Source organism: Mytilus californianus, unplaced genomic scaffold, assembly GCF_021869535.1.
Source record: "Mytilus californianus isolate M0D057914Y unplaced genomic scaffold, xbMytCali1.0.p SCAF_2, whole genome shotgun sequence".
Classification (NCBI taxonomy): domain Eukaryota; kingdom Metazoa; phylum Mollusca; class Bivalvia; order Mytilida; family Mytilidae; genus Mytilus; species Mytilus californianus.
In genome coordinates, this window is record NW_026262668.1 from 139,904,798 (window position 1) to 139,926,617 (window position 21,820).

At 34.2% G+C, this 21,820-nt stretch overlaps 1 protein-coding gene across 5 annotated transcripts in view; it reads left to right on the plus strand.

The window, feature by feature from the left end:
- The window catches only part of LOC127731249 (rho GTPase-activating protein 21-like), a 97,021-nt gene that overhangs the window by 23,586 nt on the left and 51,615 nt on the right, over positions 1-21,820 (plus strand). For 4 of the 5 annotated variants that reach the window (XR_007995563.1, XM_052240273.1, XM_052240274.1 and 1 more), the window contains one exon: positions 19,330-19,482. Coding sequence is in view for 2 of the 5 variants with exons in the window: in XM_052240273.1 (XP_052096233.1) it covers positions 19,330-19,482 (153 nt within the window). In the remaining 3 variants the exon portion in view is untranslated. Of the gene's footprint in view, positions 1-19,329; positions 19,483-19,523; positions 19,708-21,820 lie in introns of those variants that run through there. The other variant, XM_052240277.1, reaches the window with a different exon arrangement.

The following is a 21,820-nucleotide window of genomic DNA, read 5'->3' on the forward strand; positions in this document are numbered from 1 at the left end:
TCAATTGTTCACACAGTTGTATATATTAAATGGCTTTAGTTCTGACACACTTTTGTTGGAACTTGGATATCAGTTATTGCATTCTACCCCGTAAAATCTGGCACACACTCTTGTTGGAACTTGGATATCAGTTATTGCATTCTACTCCGTAAACTCTGACACACACTCTTGTTGGAACTTGGATATCAGTTATTGCATTCTACCCCGTAAACTCTGACTTGCTTTTGTTGGAACTTGGATATCAGTTATTGGATTCTACCCTGTAAACTCTGACACGCTTTTGTTGGAACTTGGATATCAGTTGTTGCATTCTACCCCGTAAACTCTGACTTGCTTTTGTTGGAACTTGGATATCAGTTGCTGCATTCTACCCCGTAAACTCTGACTTGCTTTTGTTGGAACTTGGATATCAGTTGCTGCATTCTACCCCGTAAACTCTGACATGCTTTTGTTGGTACTTTATTTACTTGAGTCATTTAACCAATAATAGGATACAGTAACATTAAGTCATTAGAAAAACTTACAAATTAATCCACTTGAAAGTCTAGATTAATTCCACTTGAAGATTAATCCTGTTTGTATACTAAGCATTAGGCAATTGCACATTATTAGATCTAAAGAGGAGCCATACATGTCTTTGGCCATAAAAAGACTGCAAAACATACATAGACCTCATTAAAACATTTCTATTCCAAATTAATAAGCACTTCTTGTTTCAAATATCACCCTTTTCAAATGGTCATGTAGGTATGATTTATTGTAAAAGTATAGTATGAATCTTGAAATGGTGGGGGGAGGCTAAATAAAGAAAGACTAGATAGAATGATAAGGTGTCAAACTATCACACCCATCTATAGAACTAGGACTGTCATTGCTATCAAACAATCACACCACTATCACACCCAACTATAGAACTAGGACTGTCATTGCTATCAAACAATCACACCACTATCATACCCAACTATAGAACTAGGACTGTCATTGCTATCAAACAATCACACCACTATCACACCCAACTATAGAACAAGGACTGTCATTGCTATCAAACAACCACACTACTATCACACCCAACTATAGAACTAGGACTGTCATTGCTATCAAACAATCCCACCACTATCACACCCAACTATAGAACTAGGACTGTCATTGCTGTCAAACAATCACACCACTATCACACCCAACTATAGAACTGGGACTGTCATTGCTATCAAACAATCACACCACTATCACACCCAACTATAAAACTGGTAGTTACAGAGCTTGTACTTGTGTCTTCTGCCAGCTATCAATCACACCCATATGTAACAACCAACCACAGAGCTTGGACTTGTGTCTTCTGCCAGCCATGCATTACACCCATATGTAACAACCAACTACAGAGCTTGTACTTGTGTCTTCTGCCAGCTATCAATCACACCCATATGTAACAACCAACCACAGAGCTTGGACTTGTGTCTTCTGCCAGCCATGCATATTACACCCATATGTAACAACCAACTACAGAGCTTTGACTTGTGTCTTCTGCCAGCTATCAATCACACCCATATGTAACAACCAACCACAGAGCTTGGACTTGTGTCTTCTGCCAGCTATCAATCACACCCATATGTAACAACCAACCACATCGCTTGGGCTTGTGTCTTCTGCCAGCCATGCATTACACCCATATGTAACAACCAACTACAGAGCTTGGACTTACGTCTTCTGCCAGCTATCAATCATGCCCATGTGTAACAACCAACTACAGAGCTTGTACTTGTGTCTTCTGCCAGCCATACATTAAACCCATATGTAACAACCAACCACAGAGCTTTGACTTGTGTCTTTTGCCAGCTATTAATCACACCCATATGTAACAACCAACCACAGAGCTTGGACTTGTGTCTTCTGCCAGCCATCAATCACACCCATATGTAACAACCAACTACAGAGCTTGTACTTGTGTCTTCTGCCAGCCATACATTACACCCATATGTAACAACAAACCACAGAGTTTGGACTTGTGTCTTCTGCCAGCCATCAATCACACCCATATGTTACAACCAACTACAGAGCTTTGACTTGTGTCTTCTGCCAGCTATCAATCACACCCATATGTAACAACCAACCACAGAGCTTGGACTTGTGTCTTCTGCCAGCTATCAATCACATCTATATGTAACAACCAACCACAGAGCTTGTACTTGTGTCTTCTGCCAGCTATCAATCACACCCATATGTAACAACCAACTACAGAGTTTGGACTTGTGTCTTCTGCCAGCCATGCATTACACCCATATGTAACAACCAACTACAGAGCTTGTACTTGTGTCTTTTGCCAGCCATCAATCACACACATATGTAACTACCAACTACAGAGTTTGGACTTGTGTCTTCTGCCAGCCATGCATTACACTCATATATAACAACCAACTACAGAGCTTGGACTTGTGTCTTCTGCCAGCTTTCAATCACACCTAAATGTAACAACCAACCACAGAGCTTGGACTTGTGTCTTCTGCCAGCCATGCATTACACCCATATGTAACAACCAACTACAGAGCTTTGACTTGTGTCTTCTGCCAGCCATCAATCACACCCATATGTAACAACCAACTACAGAGTTTGGACTTGTGTCTTCTGCCAGCCATGCATTCCACCCATATGTAACAACCAACTACAGAGCTTGGACTTGTGTCTTCTGCCAGCTATCAATCACGCCCATGTGTAACAACCAACTACAGAGCTTGTACTTGTGTCTTCTGCCAGCCATACATTACACCCATATGTAACAACCAACCACAGAGCTTTGACTTGTGTCTTTTGCCAGCTATCAATCACAGCCATATGTAACAACCAACCACAGAGCTTGGACTTGTGTCTTCTGCCAGCCATCAATCACACCCATATGTAACAACGAACTACAGAGCTTGTAATTGTGTCTTCTGCCAGCCATACATTACACCCATATGTAACAACCAACCACAGAGTTTGGACTTGTGTCTTCTGCCAGCCATCAATCACACCCATATGTTACAACCAACTACAGAGCTTTGACTTGTGTCTTCTGCCAGCTATCAATCACACCTATATGTAACAACCAACCACAGAGCTTGGACTTGTGTCTTCTGCCAGCTATCAATCACATCTATATGTAACAACCAACCACAGAGCTTGGACTTGTGTCTTCTGCCAGCCATGCATTACACCCATATGTAACAACCAACTACAGAGCTTGGACTTGTGTCTTCTGCCAGCCATCAATCACACCCATATGTAACAACCAACTACAGAGCTTGTACTTGTGTCTTCTGCCAGCCATCAATCACACCCATATGTAACAACCAACCACAGAGCTTGGACTTGTGTCTTCTGCCAGCCATGCATTACACCCATATGTAACAACCAACTACAGAGCTTGGACTTGTGTCTTCTGCCAGCCATCAATCACACCCATATGTAACAACCAACCACAGAGCTTGGACTTGTTTCTTCTGCCAGCCATCAATCACACCCATATAAAATTAAACAAACAACTATAGGGTTCGGACTTTGTTATGTTAATGTGCCTCTTTACATCAAATGAATATCATTAAGTTGTAGTTGGAACAAACATAATTGATTTATAAATGTAAGAAATGCCAGTAGGTGTTTTTAAAGTCCTTTTATACTTGTATTTAAAGTATTCAGAAACAATGAACTGCATATGTTTTAGGTATAAAAGTACACTTAGAACAATTGAATAGTTAAGCCACAAGATTTGTGTTGTGATAAGATACAAAATTTATATTGCCCCTGTCTATGGCCTCTTCATTCACCTGGACAATTATACAGCTTTATACAGAGTTTGTTTTATTTTGACACAGGATTATTATTTTAAATTAAAAAAACAACTTGGAATTTATTTCACCAAGGTATGTAGATTTTATAATGTACTAGGTAATTTACCTGAAGGAATTTTTAATTAAATCATGTTTTTTTAATTGAAGGAAGTAAATGAGAAATGTACATGATGGAATTATTAATGTGGACTGTAATTGTCAGTCATTCTTATTTTGTGTATCCTACAATGTTAAGTCCTGGAGAGTTTGTGCAGGACCAGTCACAAGATAGATATGTAATTTTCTGTCACACATTAAGTGTCTGATGAATCAAGAAAATCAGTCAATAATTTTTCTTGGGCATAAAAACATTTGACATTTTATGAATGTTTATATACTGTATATTACAGTATTTGCTAAATGAATTAGTTCCCACACATCAGACGAACAAAAGTCTATTATGTCATAAGATACTTAAATGATGTCAATAAATACCAGATTAAATTATATATTTTGTCATTAAACCACAAATATTTCCCAGGAAAACATTCAGATTTAGTTAGTGAATATAACATTCAATGTCAAGGTTTTCTTATTACATTAAAAACAAACAAAAGGGTCCTGTTTAACTATCAACACAAAAGGGCACTCACTTAACCATGAATGTAACTTGTTATGTACTGTTTAACCATCAGTTTAACTTGTCCTGAACTGTTTAACTATTTCTTTGACAAGACTCTAAATCTCGCTCTAAATAAATCAAAAGTTATATAATTTGGGAGACAACTGCTCTAATGAGTCCGCTGACTTTGTGAGTTTGGACAGACTCAAAATTATCAAGTTTTGTAATGGGGGGGACTGCTCAAATAGTTGCAAATAAACAAATAAAATTCTTTAACAAAGGTAACTCATTTTGCAAGAGTAGGACAGGCTCTAAATAATATAGTGTTACATATATATATAATTTGTACTGGGACAGACAACTGTGCTAATTAGTTCCCTTAGTTTGGAAAGGCACTAAAACTAATGGCATGGGTGTATTTAAATTTTCCCCTATTATCTTCAATCAGTTGATAGTATATGTTACTTTTTTGACAAGTTCATCAGATGTTCCAGTAACCCAGTTTATTAATCATTTGTGAAAAATCTGACATTTTAAAAAGTTATTTCAACCAGTCCAAATCCTTTTTTAAAAAGATGAAAAGGAATATATGGCTGACTTAATGTACAGATAAGCCATGAACAACCCCAAGGTGGCTTTATCAATTCAAATTTACAAAAACTAATCATATATTTTTTTCCTGCAATTTCATCAAATTTAACAGATTGTTAGATAAATCAATTCCAAATGTGCTTTAAATTTTTTAAAAAATAAACAATAGCTCTGTTTATAGAATTATTGTGTTGTTATATACAATTGACAACTTTTATGTTGGTTTGTGGTCAGTAAAACAAAACTAAATGCTGGAAAGCATTGAAGCTTAGTAGGCTGAAGGAAATACTCTGAATTACCATAAATTTTAGGAATGTGAAGAAAAGTAAATATTTGAGTAAGTAAGTGTGTATTGATAAAGGTCAGTTCTCTGTTGACTTGGAATTTTAAGTGAAGAATAAACCATCTAAAAATAAACCATTATAGAAACAATTTGTACATGTATATTTTATTAAAAATACAAAAATAATCTATTCTCGGCCTAGATTATTTATTTTTCCAATTTATAAAGTTGTTAGTATTTTTAATTCTTAAGGCAATGAGAAAGAGATATTGTTTTAATTTGAATAATTGTAAAAAGAAGTCATTTTATGTAGAAAACAAGGATTTTTTATATACCTCAGGCAATAGTTAAAACATATCTGTTAAGATATTTCAGGCTGTCCTTGTGACATACCTGTGTATAATTATTCATGTAATTTGGTAATACTGTTAGATATTTCAGGCTGTCCTTTACATTGTGACATACCTGTGTATAATTATTTGGTAATACAGTTAGAAATTTCAGGCTGTCCTTGACATTGTGACATACCTGTGTATAATTATTTGGTTATACTGTTAGATATTTCAAGCTGTCCTTGTGACATACCTGTGTATAATTATTTGGTAATACTGTTAGATATTTCAGGCTGTCCTTGTGACATACCTGTGTATAATAATTTGGTAATACTGTTAGATAATTCAGGCTGTCCTTGACATTGTGACATACCTGTGTATAATTATTTGGTTATACTGTTAGATATTTCAAGCTGTCCTTGTGACATACCTGTGTATAATTATTTGGTAATACTGTTAGATATTTCAGGCTGTCCTTGACATTGTGACATACCTGTGTATAATTATTTGGTCATTCTGGTGGATTAATTTTTTTTTCTTAGGTACCAATTTTTGTGGATTAAGGTAAAAGAATATATGTGTTTTCATGTATATTTGATTTCATGGTTTCACAAAAGTCTGCATACAAGTCTATAGATAGTTTGTACTTTTTTGAACATCTAAATTTGAAATCCACAGAAGTTGGTTGTCCCACGAAGAATAAAGAATCTTACAGCACAAAACTTTATAAGATAATTATAATTAAAAATATAAGGTTTAGTACAGTTTAAAATTTGTTTTAATCTGAGATATAAAACGTGGAAAAGTTATGATATAAGTATTAGATCAATTTCTGTGTTCCCCAAAACTTAGGTGTGAAATTATTCCTCTGACACCAGATTTTACCATTTAGTGGTATAGAGCACCTGTGTGGCAGCTTGTACCACAAACATAGGTGTGAAATAATTCCTCTGACACCAGATTTTACCATCCAGTGGTATAGAGCACTTGTGTGGCAGCTTGTACCACAAACATAGGTGTGAAATAATTTCTCTGACACCAGATTTTACCATACAGTGGTATAGAGCACCTATGTGGCAGCTTGTACCACACACATAGATCTGAAATCATTTCTCTGACACCAGATTTTACCATCCAGTGGTATAGAGCACCTGTGTGGCAGCTTGTACCACAAACATAGGTGTGAAATAATTCCTCTGACACCAGATTTTACAATCCAGTGGTATGAAGCACTTGTGTGGCAGCTTGTACCACAGTCATAGATCTGAAATCATTTCTCTGACACCAGATTTTACCATCCAGTGGTATGAAGTACTTGTGTGGCAGCTTGTACCACAGACATAGATCTGAAATCATTCCTCTGACACCAGATTTTACCATCCAGTAGTATGGAGCACCTGTGTGGCAACTTGTACCACACACATAGATCTGAAATAATTTCTCTGACACCAGATTTTACCATCCAGTGGTATGAAGCACTTGTGTGGCAGCTTGTACCACAGACATAGATCTGAAATCATCCCTCTGACACCAGATTTTACCATCCAGTGGTATAGAGCACCTGTGTGGCAGCTTGTACCACAAACATAGGTGTGAAATAATTCCTTTGACACCAGATTTTACCATCCAGTGGTATAGAGCACCTGTGTGGCAGCTTGTACCACACACATAGATCTGAAATCATTTCTCTGACACCAAATTTTACCATCCAGTGGTATATAGCACCTGTGTGGCAGCTTGTACCACACACATAGATCTGAAATCATTTCTCTGACACCAGATTTTACCATCCAGTGGTATAGAGCACCTGTGTGGCAGCTTGTATCACAAACATAGGTGTGAAATAATTCCTTTGACACCAGATTTTACCATCCAGTGGTATAGAGCACCTGTGTGGCAGCTTGTACAACACACATAGATCTGAAATCATTTCTCTGACACCAAATTTTACCATCCTGTGGTATATAGCACCTGTGTGGCAGCTTGTACCACACACATAGATCTGAAATCATTTCTCTGACACCAGATTTTACCATCCAGTGATATAGAGCACCTGTGTGGCAGCTTGTACCACAAACATAGATCTGAAATCATTTCTCTGACACCAGATTTTACCATCCAGTGGTATGGAGCACCTGTGTGGCAGCCTTTACCACAAACATAGATCTGAAATCATTTCTCTGACACCAGATTTTACCGTCCAGTGGTATAGAGCACCTGTGTGGCAGCTTGTACCACAAACATAGGTGTGAAATAATTCCTCTGACACCAGATTTTACCATCCAGTGGTATAGAGCACCTTTGTGGCAGCTTGTATCCCAAACATAGGTGTGAAATTATTTCTTTTACACCAGATTTTATCATGCTGTTGGTTTGAGCACCTGTATCACAGCCTGTCTAACAAAGATAGATCTGAGTTCATTCCTCTTTTCATGATTCATGGATCTATATAGATCTTTTAATGATTTTAATGCACAGGAATAAAATGAGGTCATGTTTTGGTACCTTTCATTATGTGCATTTCTCTATATTTTTTTAGCAATTCCAAATATGATGAAATTTTAGTTCACATCTTTCTTTTATGAAATCAAGTTGTCTTGTAATTTGATTATACATGTATCCTAATGACTCCATCCGTTGTCTTGTAATTTGATTATATCCTAATGACTCCATCCGTTGTCGTGTAATTTGATTATATCCTAATGACTCCATCCGTTGTCTTGTAATTTGATTATATCCTAATGACTCCATCCGTTGTCTTGTAATTTGATTATATCCTAATGACTCCATCCGTTGTCTTGTAATTTGATTATATCCTAATGACTCCATCCGTTGTCGTGTAATTTGATTATATCCTAATGACTCCATCCGTTGTCGTGTAATTTGATTATATCCTAATGACTCCATCCGTTGTCTTGTAATTTGATTATATCCTAATGACTCCATCCGTTGTCTTGTAATTTGATTATATCCTAATGACTCCATCCATTGTCGTGTAATTTGATTATATCCTAATGACTCCATCCGTTGTCGTGTAATTTGATTATATCCTAATGACTCCATCCGTTGTCTTGTAATTTGATTATATCCTAATGACTCCATCCGTACTTCATCCATTCAGTCGCCATTGTTGTTTAGGAAAGTGAAAAGTTCGACGTAGATCAGTCTTTGATTTGTGACGTATGTAAAGTTCTGTTGATTCCTGTGTAACTGGTCTTTGATTTATTGACCTTTGACCTCTTACATGATTACATTAAGCCTTAAATTTAACAGATATAAATGATTGAGGAATGATTAAAAAGAGATTATTGAGGATAAATGACACAGATTATTTGAACATTGAATATCTGTCTGTTATATTTATGGAATACAGTGGTTTACGATCAATACTGTTGGAAGATGATATTGGAATTTCTGACATTTGCCTGTACTAGTAAAGCATTGTAATATTATGGGATGGAATAACCAGATGGATATTTTGTTTTAATATATTTTCAGTAAGTTGTAAGTTTGAGTATAATGATTAACACATGTTTGATAGACTGTAAGTAATCAATAGCACATCATGATTTATGGACATAATGATATACCTTTTATAACCAGTATGTTCCTAAAAAATATAGACAGTACCCTGAAGATCAACTGAATTCATCCCCAAAAATTCAATAAGAATAAACAAGAAGGCAAAAATAAAATGTAAAACTATTAGAATAAGGAGATGTGTTATGATTGCCAATGAGACAACTATCCATACAGATCTAATATTCTGAACAGGTCACTGTGCAGCCTTCAACAATAAACATAAAGAATACTTTGTTGTTAAACATCTTTGTGCTGTAACAATTGTCCCAGGTTACCAGGTATGGGGAGGGTTTGGGACAATAGTAACAGCATAACATTAGAACACACAACAAAATTTCTGAATTTGCTTCAATATATTGTTAATACTAAATAGCTTTGTAAAGTTTGCCTTTTTCAGAATATGGTGAGCAAGTTAACTAATTTATTACTCTGCAGTTCGGTTAGCATTTAGCTTTTAATGTCAAGCTTGTATTCCTTACATAGAATATACTTTGTCATTGAAATGTCCAATCTTTTAATGTAAGAGTTAAATGGAAACAGATAACAATCCATGATACATCAGTAATTCACTATTGGACCATAAATTGATATTGTTCTTCACTCATGAGATGCATGAGCATATAAACATTTGTAATGAATTGACTTGACTCATGGGATGCATGAGAATATAAACATTTGTAATGAATTGACTTGACTCATGAGATGCATGAGCATACCAGTATATTCCTTTTGTAATGAATTTACTTGAAAGTAATGCTAATCAGTTACTACTGTCAATATTTGTCATGATTTGAAGAGTTGTCTCCCATCATGAGAGCACCAGGACTAGGAATCCTAGTTTCAGTGAGGGTCAATTTTTAGCACATTAAAAACACACTCAACACAACTATACAACAGACATGATGGATTACACAGATAGAAAGGTTAGAGGTCACCATTGAGCACCTGTTATTCTTATTTTTATAATGACCTGAACATCAGGTGCATTTGTGTTGTAATCAATATTGTCTTCAGTCCTTAGTAGGCCTGCTATAACAAATCAGTGTCTTCTGTGAAGACATTCTCTCTTGTGGTTCTATCATCTGTAAAGATTCTTTCTTGTGTCAAGTCTCATTCGTCTTCTATAAAGATGTATACTTGCATATTCTTGTGTAAAGTCCCAGACTAGACACATTTTCCCTTGTCCGTCTGTATATCAATTTGTCTCGAAATTGGTTACATTTCTCTATCTTCAGTTTGCCTCAATCAAATGTTATGAAACATATATGTACGCAATGCTTATTACATTTTTGTATCACCAAACACAGATCAAGTTTTCAATTTGGTGGCGTCACTTTCTTAATGGAAAAATTGCTGAATTTGCTATTTCCGCGCTCTGACTTTACTTTGCCACAATTAAGTGTTCCAAAGCTTATAAACACAATGTTTATTAATACAAAACACAGATCAAGTTCACATTTGGTTGTCATGTCTTTCACCATTCTTGAATTATTTCATTTTAGAAATGGAAAAATTGGTGAATTAATAGCAGTTACCACACTGGAATTTTACTTTGCCTCAACCAAATGTTATAAAACATATACACAATGCTTAATTTACAGATCAAGTTTGAAATTTTGATGGCCTCACTTTCACTATTCTTGAGTTATGCCCCTTTATTAAGTTTCAAAGAAAACAAAATGTCAAAAGGTTTGAATTAGTACATTGCCTCTTGCATATTTACGAGCAGGTTTTATCCCTCATCACTGTTTTCATATAAACATTTAGATCATTTATTTTTGGGAAATGGAATGGACTGAACTAGTTCTTCATTTATAGTATTGTGAATGTGTTACTTCTGCAATTATATATCACTATCTTAATACTATCATTATTGTCTAAGAAGAAAAATATCAGCTTGATTTATGTAGACAACTCACTTCTCATAAAATCTCCAAAGATTAGAGTCTTGAATGTTTTTGTACCAACCCTCACAGAGGTTTACATCACATGACCATGCAGGATTACATAATCACAGAATATCCTATTCACCTCATAATACCAGTGATTACATATCCTATAACAAAGAATTCTTTACTTAACATTTGATTTGAGGTGTGGGTTTGAGGTCGGATTGCGTGGTAGATATGATAATAAGTTATGACATATACCGGTATTGTTTTTTCTACATACAAGTCATACAAGGCGTTTATTTTTGTTTAGCTTGTGACTAAAATAATTCATTCAAGCCAGACATAGTGATCCTAAATTCTGTTGGCGGCAGTGGTGGTCCTACATTCTGTGGATATTATGTACTTATGTCATAGCATTGCACAAGGCCATGTTTTTCTCCAACTGTTTATAATGTCTTTACTCTAAATCCTTCAGATGTGTACTTATTGATACTTTAGTCTGGGAGAACATAATGATCATGTAACTGATATTTATGTCATTTAATCTCTAGTGAGAAGTTGTCTCATTGGCAATCATACATGTTATAATGATTCATTTATCAGTTGACTTTGTACTAGCTTTCAGTAACTGTTATGTTAGTGATAAGTGTCTTTGTTTTTATGATAGTTATTGACTTTGTACTAGCTTTCAGTAACTGTTATGTTGGTGATAAGTGTCTTTGTCTTTATGATAGTTATTGACTTTGTACTAGCTTTCAGTAACTGTTATGTTGGTGATAAGTGTCTTTGTCTTTATGATAGTTATTGACTTTGTACTAGCTTGCAGTAACTGTTATGTTGGTGATAAGTGTCTTTGTTTTTATGATAGTTATTGACTTTGTACTAGCTTGCAGTAACTGTTATGTTGGTGATTAGTGTCTTTGTCTCTATGATAGTTATTGACTTTGTACTAGCTTGCAGTAACTGTTATGTTGGTGATAAGTGTCTTTGTTTTTATGATAGTTATTGACTTTGTACTAGCTTGCAGTAACTGTTATGTTGGTGATAAGTGTCTTTGTTTTTGTCGAGCCTGCGACTTTTGTCGCAGAAAGCTCGACATAGGGATAGCGATCCGGCGGCGGCGGCGGCTACGGCGGCGGCGGCGGCGGCGTTAGCTAACTTCTTAAAAGCTTTATATTTTAGAAGATGGAAGACCTGGATGCTTCATACTTTGTATATGGATGCCTCATGTTACGAAGTTTCCGTCAGTCACATGTCCAATGTCCTTGACCTCATTTTCATGGTTCAGTGACTACTTGAAAAAAAAGTTCAGATTTTTTGTAATGTTAAATTCTCTCTTATTATAAGTAATAGGATAACTATATTTGGTATGTGCGTACCTTGCAAGGTCCTCATGCCCGTCAGACAGTTTTCACTTGACCTCGACCTCATTTCATGGATCAGTGAACAAGGTTAAGTTTTCGTGGTCAAGTCCATATCTCAGATACTATAAGCAATAGGTCTAGTATATTCGGTGTATGGAAGGACTGTAAGGTGTACATGTCCAACTGGCAGGTGTCATCTGACCTTGACCTCATTTTCATGGTTCAGTGGTTATAGTTAAGTTTTTGTGTTTTGGTCTGTTTTTCTTATACTGTATGCAATAGGTCTACTATATTTGGTGTATGGAATGATTGTAAGGTGAACATGTCTAGCTGGCAGGTGTCATCTGACCTTGACCTCATTTTCATGGTTCAGTGGTCAAAGTTAAGTTTTTGAGTTTTGGTCTTTCTTTCTAATACTGCATGCAATAGGTCAGCTATATTTGGTGTATGGAATGATTGTAAGGTGTACATGTCTAGCTGACAGGTGTCATCTTACCTTGACCTCATTTTCATGGTTCAGTGGTCAAAGTTAAGTTTTTGAGTTTTGGTCTTTTTTTCTAATACTATATGCAATAGTTCAACTATATTTGGTGTATGGAAATATTTTATGATCTATATGTCAGTCACGCAGGTTTTATTTGACCTTGACCTCATTTTCAAGGTTCATTGCTCAGTGTTAAGTTTTTGTGTTTTCGTCTGTTTTTCTTAAACTATAAGCAATAGGTCAACTATATTTGTTGTATGGAAGAATTGTTAGCTGTACATGCCTGCCTAGCATGGTTCATCTTACCTTGACCTCATTTTCATGGTTCATTGGTCAATGTTTAGTTTACTTGGTTAATGTTAAGTTTATGTGACAGTTGTAATAAAGCTTTATATTTAGGACTATCAACATAATATCAATGATTAGTAAAGAAGGCGAGACATTTCAGCGTGTGCACTCTTGTTATGATAGTTATTGACTTTGTACTAGCTTGCAGTAACTGTTATGTTGGTGATAAGTGTCTTTGTTTTTATGATAGTTATTGACTTTGTACTAGCTTGCAGTAACTGTTATGTTGGTGATAAGTGTCAGTGATATTGTTTGCCTCAAATTACAGCCGAAATTCGGCTTTTTCCCCTAGAGAAAATTCCCAATTACTAAAAAAAATGGCTTAAAATTCCTCCCAAAAAGTTTTACATTTTCCCCAAACAGTGATGGCATTGGTAGTAATGATTGTAAATATCGTATTCATGTTATAATTTTGATATTAGAAAGCACTTTTGAGATCCGGTTTTCTGATCAGAATCATCATGGTGTTTGTAACACATGTGGTTTTCAATGCATTAAGGACCATCATTGCTTCTGTTTCTTTCCCCTCTTAGAAAAGTACCTTTCAGGTTGAAAATGTCTGACAACCAAAATATACATGAAAAAACAGTGAAAAAAAGACTGCAAAGGTCGGCAAAAAATCGAAAATGTGTTTAGAATAAAATATACAAATTTCCCAATTTCAATAAAAAATATGCATTTTTCCCAATAAAAAACGGTAGAGGTAGTTTTGAAAAAAGACAACAATATCACTGAGTGTCTTTGTCTCTATGATAGTTATTGACTTTGTACTAGCTTGCAGTAACTGTTATGTTGGTGATAAGTGTCTTTGTTTTTATGTTAGTTATTGACTTTGTACTAGCTTTCAGTAACTGTTATGTTGGTGATAAGTGTCTTTGTCTTTATGATAGTTATTGACTTTGTAATAGCTTTCAGTAATTGGTATGTTGGTGATAAGTGTCTTTGTCTTTAGGATAGTTATTGACTTTGTACTAGCTTTCAGTAACTATTATGTTGGTGATTAGTGTCTTTGTCTTTATGATAGTTATTGACTTTGTAATAGCTTTCAGTAACTGTTATGTTGGTGATAAGTGTCTTTGTTTTTATGATAGTTATTGACTTTGTACTAGCTTTCAGTAACTGTTATGTTGGTGATAAGTGTCTTTGTCTTTATGATAGTTATTGCCTTGTACTAGCTTGCAGTAATTGTTATGTTGGTGATAAGTGTCTTTGTCTTTTTGATCATGAGGATAGTTGTTTTTTGTACTTTGTGCCAATCTGATAAGTCGAGGCATTTCAAAACTAATTTTTACAGTTTGGTGACTGGGATGGAAAAGTAGAAGGGTGGGATGAGTTAAATGGAAGAGAAGGGTTGGATGAATTAAATGGAAGAAAAAATGTTGATGATGTGGAAATGTTATATTTCACGTAGGAGGTTGTCAGATGAGAAGATAATTAACAGTGTAGAGTATATTCTATATGTATTACATAATTATGTGATGATTTATTTGGCAAACATATTTATGATGTTGTAAAATAAGATGTAAGCTTGATCACCACTGTATCTAACAGAACTACTCATTTATATATATATATCATATAAAAGTAGTAAATTGATAATTGAATTGATTTGTTGTCATGAACAGTATACATAAATTATTTTATTTGATAAATAATAAGTTATATCTAGATGCATAGTGAATTTTCATGCAAATTTCAGAGATAATATTTTTTTTTCCATAAAAAAAATCTTTTGATAGGTTCATATGTATCAACTGTCATTTCATAAAAGTTTCAAAGACAGCTAAATAACATATGGATGATACACATAATCTTTGTGTTAAGGGGGAATCGGATAATCTAATAGCAGACCACAATACTTGAGTAACACAAATCAAAGAGACGTATATGTGGAGAAAATAATAGGAGACACATGTACAAATTAATGCAACAAATCAGAAGCAAGTAGACACATGTATATACAAATTAACTCAACAATTCAAAAGCAAGTAGACACATGTATGTACAAATTAACTCAACAATTCAAAAGCAAGTAGACACATGTATGTACAAATTAACTCAATAATTCAAAAGCAAGGAGACACATGTATGTACAAATTAACTCAATAATTCAAAAGCAAGGAGACACATGTATGTACAAATTAACTCAACAATTCAAAAGCAAGGAGACAAATGTATGTACAAATTAACTCAACAAATAAAAAGGAAGGAGATACATGTATATACAAACTAATGCCAAAAGTTAAAAGCAAGGAAACTCATGTATGTACAAATTAACTCAACAATTCAAAAGCAAGGCAACACATGTATGTACAAATTAACTACACAAATCAACAGCAAAGAGACATCTGTATGCACAAATTAACTCAACAATTCAAAAACATGGTGACACATGTACTGCTCAAATCAAAAGCAAAGAGACATCTGTTTGCACAAATTAACTCAACAATTCAAAAGCATGGCAACATATGTACTGCTCAAATCAAAGCAAAGAGACATCTGTATGCACAAATTAACTCAAGAATTCAAAAGCATGTATTGATCAAATCAAAAGCAAAGAGACATATGTATGTACAAATTAACTCAACAAATCAAAAGCAAGTTGACACAGTTAAGTTGAGTTAAGCCCTTTTCAACTGATTTTTATGCCCCCGCCGTAGCGGAGGGGGCATTAAGTTTTACCCTTGTCCGTACGTACGTCCCAAAGTTGGTTTCTGTTCTCTAACATTAGTTTGCCTCAACCAAATGTTATGAAACTTATACACAATGCTTATAACCACTAAATACAGATCAAGTTTGAATTTTGGTGGCACCACTTTTACCGTTCTAGAGTTATGCCCCTTTACAAATGGAAAAATTGCTAAATTTTTCGTTTCCGTTCTCTAACTTAAGTTTGCCTCAACCAAATGTTATGAAACTTATACACAATGCTTATTACCACAATATACAGATCAAATTTGAATTTTGGTGCCGTCACTTTTACTGTTCTAGAGTTATGCCCTTTACAAGTGGAAACATTTTTCATTTTTTTTCTAAATAAGTATTTTTAAAATTGGAGTTATTTTTCTTTGTCCATGATAATAGTTGAATCAACTACAATCAATGCTTTATACAATGCAATGTTTAATTTTACCTTCCACTGATAAATTAAAGCAATTTTTACCCTTCATTTCTAAAAATATTTTAAAGTCTTCTTTGAAAATTGGAGTTATCTTTCTTTGTGCTTTAAATTGTACATGTGCATAATGGTAGTTGAATCAACTAGAACCAATGCTTTATACAATGCAATATTCAATTTTACTTCCTACTGATAAATTAAAGCAATCTTTACCATTCAGTGCTTACAAGCACTTTGATTACTGTTCTAGAGTTATGCCTATAGTTCATGTCTGTCATATTTGTTTCTCCTAAAATGTTATGTTATAGATTGGCCATTAGTTTTGTCAATTGAATTGTTTCATATTAATTATATGACTGCAAAAAATTAAATAGAAATCTATGAAATTTAAACACAAGGTTTATAACCATAAAAGGAAGGTTGGGATTGATTTTGGGAGTTATAGTCCTAACAGTTTAGGAATTAGGGGCCAAAAAGGGGCCCAAATAAGCATTTTTCTAGTTTCCAGACAATAACTTGTGGAACGATGTATGGATCTCTCTAAAATTATACCACAAGTTTCCATACCACAAAGGGATGGTTAGGATTGGATTTGGGGGGTTATGGCTCAAACCATTTAGGAATTAGGGGGAAAACAGGGGTTTCCTGGTTAATGGACAATTAAAAAAAAGTACAATGTTAAGTTTGGATTACCTCCCTTACACTGCTTTTAAATTATGTATAAAGAAATGTTGTATTGTCTTGAGGTGATTAGCTGTCAATTTATTTTTAGAAGTTACTATTTAAAAATGCTGATTAAGGAATATTTAATATATTAATTTTAGCCATGATTATGTATGTCATTTTCTATTTTAAGACTTTTATGATGTATTTAAATGGGTAATTATGGGACAATTTTTTTCTCATTTCTGATTTCAGAAATTAAAAAGAGAATTTCTTCAATAATTTTTTTTTTAAAAAAAAAGGGGGTTTGGGTTGGTAAAAATTTGTTATTGTTTTTTTTGGGGGGGGGGGGGTCAATTCACAACAGCATAATGTATTGCACAAAAGCAAAAAATTGAATATAAATTCAAATCATATAACCAATTCTAAGTTCTTTGACTACAGTTATTCTGTGTCAGAAACTTATTATGTGTCAAATATTTAATTACAATCCAATTAAATTCAGACCTGTATCAAGTGCGAATATTGTGTCCATTTTGGCCCCAACTGTTCAGGGTTGGACCTCTGCGGTCGTATCCAGCTGCGCTCAGCGAAGCAATTTATTTTAGCATGTCAGGGCCTTTTAAAGCGGACTATATGGTATGGGTTTTTATGCGCCCATTTACGGGATGATTATGGTATACCGTTGTCCGTCTGTCCATCCGTCCTTCGTCAACATATCGGACATTAACTCAAAAACGCTTAAACCAATTTGCATAAAACTTTGGTGAATTGTTTATATCTATTGACGTGAGCTCCCTTTCGTTTTTTATAAATTTTAGATTTTACTTTTCCGAGTTATGGGGTTTTATTCATTGAAAAAAGGGGGATTTTCAAGTTTTCGGGAAATAACTCAAGAATGCTTTCACCAACTTGCAAGAAATTGTGGTGAATTGTTTATATCTATTGACATGAGCTCCCTTTCGATTTTTGTATATTTTAGATTTTACGTTTCCGAGTTACAGGGTTTTATTCATAAAAAAAAGGGGGATTTTCAAAAATGCTTTCAGCAGTTCTTATGAAACTTTGGTGAATTGTTTATATCTATTGATGTAAGCTCCGTTTGGACGTCCGTCCATTGTCAACATGTCGGACATTAACTCAAAAATGCTTTAACCAATTTGCATAAAACTTTGGTGAATTGTTTATATCTATTGACGTGAGCTCCCTATCGTTTTTTATAAATTTTAGATTTTACATTTCTGAGTTATGGCGTTTTATTCATTAAAAAAGGGGGGTTTTCTAGTTTTCGGACAATAACTCAAAAATACTGTCAGCAATTCTCATGAAACTTTGGTGAATTGTTTATATCTATTGATGTAAGCTCCCTTTACATTTTCATAAATTTCTAATATGACATTGAGAATTAATTGAACTTTAGTTGTTTATAGTCTGACAACAGATTTACTAAGTATTGTGCAACAGCACAGTGTATTGCACAACAGCAAGAAATCTTTAATTGAATATAAATTCAATTCATATAACCAATTTCAAGTTCTTTGACTATTCAGAAACCTATAATATGTCAAATATTTAATACAATCCCAATTCAGACATGTATCACGCTTGAATATTGTGTCCATTTTTGCCCCAACTGTTCAGGGTTGGACCTCTGCAGGCATATCCAGCTGTTCTCATTGTTGAAGGCTGTACGGTTGCCTATAATTGCTTTCATCCACTTTTGAACTTTGGTGGATAGTTGTCTCATTGGCAGTCATACCAGGTACATCTCCTTATTTTTATAGTGTACACAAGATATAGTAAACCAGCTGAAATATGTGTACACCATATGATATAGTATACACAAGATGAAGTAAACCAGCTGAAATATGTGTACACCATATGATATAGTATACACAAGCTGAAGTAAACCAGCTGATATATGTGTTCACCATATGATATAGTGTACACAAGCTGAAGTAAACCAGCTGATATATATGTACACCATATGATATAGTGTACACAAGCTGAAGTAAAGCAGCTGATATATGTGTACACCATATGATATAGTGTACACAAGCTGAAGTAAACCAGCTGATATATGTGTACACCATATGATATAGTGTACACAAGCTGAAGTAAAGCAGCTGATATATGTGTACACCATATGATATAGTGTACACAAGCTGAAGTAAACCAGCTGATATATGTATATGTGTTCACCAAAGTGATGTTCAATATAAATCCACATTATCTACTTTTTTATTACAGAATAATGGGGATCACCGATTGACTTCTCTGCTGTCTACCTGGAGAGGACCTCGTACCGTCATCATTCCAAAGACTGACCAAGGATACGGCTTTACTCTAAGACACTTTATTGTGTATCCTCCAGATATAACACGGTCCAGTCCAAATCTACATGTAAGTTATGTGGTCTAGAAATGATACTTCATTGTTTATCCTTCAGATATAACACGGTCCAGTCCAAATGTACATGTAAGTTATGTGGTCTAGAAAGGACACTTTATTGTTTATCCTCCAGATATAACACGGTCCAGTCCAAATCTACATGAAAGTTATGTGGTCTAGAAAGGACACTTTATTGTTTATCCTCCAGATATAACACGGTCCAGTCCAAATCTACATGTAAGTTATGTGGTCTAGAAAGGACACTTTATTGTTTATCCTCCAGATATAACACGGTCCAGTCCAAATCTACATGAAAGTTATGTGGTCTAGAAAGGACACTTTATTGTTTATCCTCCAGATAACCATGTCAGCTTTTCTCATCACTTGGCGTCCGTCGTCCGTCGGCGTCGTTAGCTTTTTACAAAAATCTTCTCCTCTGAAACCACAGGGCCAAATTTAACCAAACTTGGCCACATTCATCATTAGGATATATAGTTTAAAAAATGTGTTCGATGACCCCGCCAACCAACCAAGATGGCCGCCATGGCTAAAAATAGAACATAGGGGTAAAATGTAGATTTTGGCTTATATCTCTGAAACCAAAGCATTTAGAGTAAATCTGACATAGGGTAAAACTGATTATCAGGTCAAGATCTATCTGCCCTGAAATTTTCAGACAAATCTGACAACCTGTTGTTGGGTTGCTGCCCCTGAATTGGTAATTTTAAGGAAATTTTGCAGTTTTTGGTTATTATCTTGAATATTATTATAGATAGAGATAAACTGTAAACAGCAATAATGTTCAGCAAAGTAAGATCTACAAATAAGTTGTCATGACCAAAATTGTCAGTCGATCCCTTTAGGAGTTATTGCCCTTAATAGTCAATTTTTAACAATTTTTTGTAAATTTTTGTAATCTTTTACAAAAATCTTCTTCTCTGAAACTACTGAGACAAATTTAACCATACTTGGCCATAATCATTATTAGGGTATCTAAATTAAAAAATTTGTCCGATGACCCCGCCTTCCAACCATCATGGCCGACTTGGTTAAAAATAGAACATAGGGGTAAAATGCAGTTTTTGGTCTATATCTCTGAAACTAAAGCATTTAGAGCAAATCTGACAGGTGTCAAAAATGTTCATCAGATTAAGATTTATCTGCCCTGAAATTTTCAGACGAATCCAACAACTCGTTGTTGGGTTGCTGCCCCTGAGTTAGTAATTTTTAACAAAAGTTTTGCAGTTTTTTGTTATTATCTTAGATATCATTATAATATCTAATATCAAATACTATTAATTATGATTTTAACCTTATTTTACATGATTTCCAAAGCATCAGTAAATACAGGTGAGCGACACAGGCTCTTGAGAGCCTCTAGTTGTTATTATCTTAGATATCATTATAATATCTAATATCTAATACTATTAATTATGATTTTAACCTTATTTTACATGATTTCCAAAGCATCAGTAAATACAAGGGAGCGACACAGGCTCTTGAGAGCCTCTAGTTATTTAATGAAATAATATTTGAAGAGCTATGTTCTCATATGTCTAATTTTAAAATTCTCCAAAGTATTATATATATTTTAAAGGTGCTTGAGATGAGCAATGCATATAACATTGGTTTGGATCCATGTTTTCATGATTCCCTATTCTCTGCTTGAAACATTCACTTCAAAGCATCTGAAAAAATCATTTTATGTCTACTGATTTAAGATAAACACTACTCTGCTGTTTGATTGGGAATTCTTGGTTTTGATATTCACCGTTTATTAAATCCTCAGTTACTGCAGAACTAGTTAAGTTTTTGATTTAAAAGATCTTGATATAGAATTATACTTATATAATCATTCAAATTAGACAAGGGAGAGATTCTTTTGGTGATCACAAGTGGAATAGTTTGGAATTGTGGTAAGTGTCAGTTTGTTTTTTACAGTTACAGTTACAGTTTTATGCATTAAATATTTGTTACATACTTTTTTTTTTGCCTCATATTTCATATAAATATAATGTTTTATTTCAAAAAAATATTTTGAAGGTATTTATGGTTAAATTTTAACAAATCATTGAAAGAAACAGAATTGTCTGAAGTACACTTTTTTATTTGGTCATAACTTTATTATGTATCGTTCTTTTGATGTGAACATGTATAATATTTTTTTTACAATTTTGACAATTAAATTTGGTTGAAATATATAGCAAATTTTTGGACAAAAGAATTCTGGATTACTACCTTTGACTTTCTTGGTTATATGGTCACATATAATAAGACAAAGATCACTTTTGATTTTGAGGTAAATGCATCTAATGTCAAGGTCATAGTTATTAAAAAAAAAAGTAATTTT